This window comes from Theropithecus gelada, chromosome 8 (assembly GCF_003255815.1).
Source record: "Theropithecus gelada isolate Dixy chromosome 8, Tgel_1.0, whole genome shotgun sequence".
Lineage (NCBI taxonomy): Eukaryota > Metazoa > Chordata > Mammalia > Primates > Cercopithecidae > Theropithecus > Theropithecus gelada.
In genome coordinates, this window is record NC_037676.1 from 92,446,650 (window position 1) to 92,451,358 (window position 4,709).

Genomic DNA, 4,709 nt, shown 5'->3' on the forward strand with positions numbered 1-4,709 from the left:
TGAGTGCTTCCTTCAGGGTCTCTTGTAAGGCAGGCCTAGTGGTGACAAAATCTCTAAGCATTTGCTTATCTGTAAAGGATTTTATTTCTCCTTCACTTATGAAACTTAGTTTGGCTGGATATGAAATTCTGGGTTTAAAATTCTTTTCTTTAAGAATGTTGAATATTGGCCCCCACTCTCTTCTGGCTTGTAGAGTTTCTGCCGAGAGATCTGCTGTTAGTATGATGGGCTTCCCTTTGTGGGTAACCCGACCTTTCTCTCTGGCTGCCCTTAAGATTTTTTCCTTCATTTCAACTTTGGTGAATCTGGCAATTATGTGTCTTGGAGTTGCTCTTCTCGAGGAGTATCTTTGTGGCGTTCTCTGTATTTCCTGGATTTGAATGTTGGCCTGCCCTACTAGGTTGGGGAAGTTCTCCTGGATGATATCCTGAAGAGTGTTTTCCAACTTGGTTCCATTTTCCCCCTCACTTTCAGGCACCCCAATCAGACGTAGATTTGGTCTTTTTACATAATCCCATACTTCTTGCAGGCTTTGTTCATTTCTTTTTCTTCTTTTTTCTTTTGGTTTCTCTTCTCGCTTCATTTCATTCAGTTGATCCTCAATCAGTGATACTCTTTCTTCCAGTTGATCGCGTCGGTTACTGAAGCTTGTGCATTTGTCACATATTTCTCGTGTCATGGTTTTCATCTCTTTCATTTCGTTTATGACCTTCTCTGCATTAATTACTCTAGCCATCAATTCTTCCACTTTTTTTTCAAGATTTTTAGTTTCTTTGGGCTGGGTACGTAATTCCTCCTTGAGCTCTGAGAAATTTGATGGACTGAAGCCTTCTTCTCTCATCTCGTCAAAGTCATTCTCCGTTCAGCTTTGATCCGTTGCTGGCGATGAGCTGCGCTCCTTTGCCGGGGGAGATGCGCTCTTATTTTTTGAATTTCCAGCTTTTCTGCCCTGCTTTTTCCCCATCTTTGTGGTTTTATCTGCCTCTGGTCTTTGATGATGGTGATGTACTGATGGGGTTTTGATGTAGGTGTCCTTCCTGTTTGATAGTTTTCCTTCTAACAGTCAGGACCCTCAGCTGTAGGTCTGTTGGAGATTGCTTGAGGTCCACTCCAGACCCTGTTTGCCTGGGTATCAGCAGCAGAGGCTGCAGAAGATAGAATATTTCTGAATAGCGAGTGTACCTGTCTGATTCTTGCTTTGGAAGCTTCCTCTCAGGGGTGTACTCTACCCTGTGAGGTGTGGGGTGTCAGACTGCCCCTAGTGGGGGATGTCTCCCAGTTAGGCTACTCAGGGGTCAGGGACCCGCTTGAGCAGGGAGTCTGTCCCTTCTCAGATCTCAACCTCCGTGTTGGGAGATCCACTGCTCTCTTCAAAGCTGTCAGACAGAGTCGTTTGCGTCTGCAGAGGTGTCTGCTGCTTTGTTATTGTTTACTGTGCCCTGCCCCCAGAGGTGGAGTCTACAGAGACAGGCAGGTTTCCTTGAGCTACTGTGAGCTCCACCCAGTTCGAGCTTCCCAGCAGCTTTGTTTACCTACTTAAGCCTCAACAATGGCGGGCGCCCCTCCCCCAGCCTCGCTGCTGCCTTGCAGGTAGATCACAGACTGTTGTGATAGCAGTGAGGGAGGCTCCGTGGGTGTGGGACCCTCCTGGCCAGGTGTGGGATATGATCTCCTGGTGTGCCTGTTTGCTCAAAGCGCAGTATTGGGGTGGGAGTTACCCGATTCTCCAGGTGTTGTGTGTCTCAGTTCCCCTGGCTAGGAAAAGGGATTCCCTTCCCCCTTGCGCTTCCCAGGAGAGGCAATGCCTTGCCCTGCTTCAGCTCTCGCTGGTCGGGCTGCAGCAGCTGACCAGTACTGATCCTCGGGCACTCCCCAGTGAGATGAACCCAGTACCTCAGTTGAAAATGCCGAAATCACCGGTCTTCTGTGTCGCTGGCGGTGGGAGTTGAAGACTGGAGCTGCTCCTATTCGGCCATCTTGCTCCGCCCCCCTTCCATCTTATGCAAAAATTAATTCAAGATGGATTAAAGACTTAAATGTTAGACCTGAAACCATAAAAACCCTAGAAGAAAACCTAGGCAATACCATTCAGGACATAGGCATGGGCAAGGACTTCATGACTAAAACACCAAAAGCAATGGCAGCAAAAACCAAAATAGACAAATGGGATCTTATTAAACTAAAGAGCTTCTGCACAGCAAAAGAAACTACCATCAGAGTGAACAGGCAACCTACGGAATGGGAGAAAATTTTTACAATCTATGCATCTGACAAAGGGCTAATATCCAAAATCTACTGAGAACTTAAAGAAATTTACAAGAAAAAATCCATCCCATCAAAAAGTGGGTGAAGGATATGAACAGATACCTCTCAAAAGAAGATATTTATGCAGCCAACAGACACATGAAAAAAATGCTCATCATCACTGGACATCAGAGAAATGCAAATCAAAACTACAATGAGATACCATCTCACACCAGTTAGAATGGCAATCATTAAAAAGTCAGGAAACAACAGGTGCTGGAGAGGATGTGGGGAAATAGGAACACTTTTACACTGTTGGTAGGACTGTAAACTAGTTCAGCCATTGTGGAAGACAGTGTGGCGATTCCTCAAGGATCCAGAACCAGAAATACCATTTGACCCAGCCATCCCATTCCTGGGGATATACCCAAAGAATTATAAATCATGCTACTATAAAGACACATGCACACATATGTTTATTGCGGCACTATTCACAATAGCAAAGACTTGGAACCAACCCAAATGTCCATCAGTGACAGACTGGATTAAGAAAATGTGGCACATATACACCATGGAATACTATGAAGCCATAAGAACGGATGAGTTCACGTCCTTTGTAGGGACGTGGATGAAGCTGGAAACCATCATTCTGAGCAAACTATCGCAAGAACAGAAAACCAAACACCACATGTTCTCATTCATAGGTGGGAATTGAACAATGAGAACACCTGGACACAGGGTGGGGAACACCACACACACGGGCCTATCATGGGGTGGGGGAGGGGGGAGGGATAGCATTAGCAGATATCCCTAATGTAAATGACGAGTTAATGGGTGCAGCACACCAACATCACACATGTATACATATGTAAGAAACATGCACGTTGTGCACATGTACCCTAGAACTTCAAATATAATTAAAAAATAAAAAGAAAAGAGGTTTAATTGACTCACAGTTCTGCATGTCTGAGGAGGGCTCAGAAAACTTCCAATTATGGCTGAAGGGTAAAAGTCATAACTTAACATGGTGGCAGGCAATAGAAAGAGAGGGAGAGAGAGAGAAAAGGGAGACAGAGAGGTGTGTGTGTGTGTATGTGTGTGTGTGTGTGACGGGGAAAGAGCCCCTTATAAAACCATCAGATCTTGTGAGAACTCACTGACTATAACAAGAACAGCATAGGGGAAACTGCCTAGTCCTATCACCTCTCACCGGCTCCCTCCCTCCACACCTGGGCATTATGAGGATTACAATTAAAGATGAGATTTTTGTGGGGACACAGCCAAACCATATCAAGTGATAAATTAATAGATGCAAGTTACCTCGATAGATATACCTTTAAGATGATCTTCAAGATTGGGTAGATTTTTGAAATTGTGGAGATGTTAGAAATAGAATTATGAACTGTGTAAATCAATTTAGGTTTAATCATGAGTTTTATCTTTAAAATCTGGGCTTGATTTAAAGTGCCAAAGAGATATTCCATCCAAAGTATGGGAAAATGGCTAGTGGTTCAGAAACTTTTTAAAAGGAGTAGTTTCAGAGTTTAAAATTTTGTTTTTTCCAGGTTGTTAAATTTGATGGTGGAGAGGAAGTACTTATTTCAGGAGAATTCAATGACCTGAGAAAGGTAATGCCATTTTGTGTGTATAATGTAATATTAGCAGCTCGGATACTAAGCTTTAAAAACATGTAAAAAGCACATTAAATTGACATCTTTTTGTGTTAGGTCACCAAGGAGCAGTGGGACACCATAGAAGGACTCATCAGGAAGACAAAAGGTTCCTAAGACCACTTTGGCCTTCATCTTGGTTACAAAAAAGGGAATAGAAATGAAACAAATGATCTCTCATCTTTTGACTATTTCAAGTCTAATAAATTGTTAATTAACAAACATGCATTGAATATGTATTCTGTGCCAAGCCAGTGATAGCCATTGTATATTCAAAGATGAATAAAATGAAATATAGTCCTTCAAAACATTAAAAAAAAAAAAAGGAGGCATGGGGAGAGTAGGTAGTAGGTAAAGATTCCTCTTTACCACTAAAAAGTGCTTAGAAGTGCAGAGAAAACAGATCTTTGTGGCTTGGAAAATCAGGAGAAACTCAATGGTGGGGGTAGTATTTGAGTTACATATTATACTATACCTATACTGATAGGGCCTAAAAGAAAGAAATTAGAGGATACACACTAAATATAATAGACTTTGCCTTTCCAGTATGTTTTCTTTTCACTGGACTTGTGAATTACTTCTTTGGGTAACTCAGTATTAACTCATATCTTTAATTTTTACTAGGACCTATTTGTAGCCAGGCATTTCATTTAGTACTGAATAAGCTATAGCCCTTGCCCTTTTGAAATTCATTATCTAGCAAGATAGTCAAACTTATAAATAATTATTTATGGTACATTGTGATAAGTATTATTCCAGCAGTATTTGAGTGTGGAGGAGGAAGTAATTCATTCT

The 4,709-nt window shown here is 42.2% G+C and overlaps 1 protein-coding gene across 2 annotated transcripts in view; it reads left to right on the forward strand.

Moving 5' to 3' along the window:
• Positions 1–4,138, forward strand: part of DECR1 (2,4-dienoyl-CoA reductase 1) — a 51,894-nt gene extending 47,756 nt beyond the window's left edge. For both annotated transcript variants that reach the window (XM_025393653.1, XM_025393654.1), the window contains 2 exons: positions 3,810–3,872; positions 3,972–4,138. In XM_025393653.1, the coding sequence (XP_025249438.1) occupies positions 3,810–3,872; positions 3,972–4,031 (123 nt within the window). In that variant the 3' untranslated portion in view covers positions 4,032–4,138. The remainder of the gene's footprint in view (positions 1–3,809; positions 3,873–3,971) is intronic.
• The last annotated feature ends 571 nt before the right edge of the window (positions 4,139–4,709 follow it).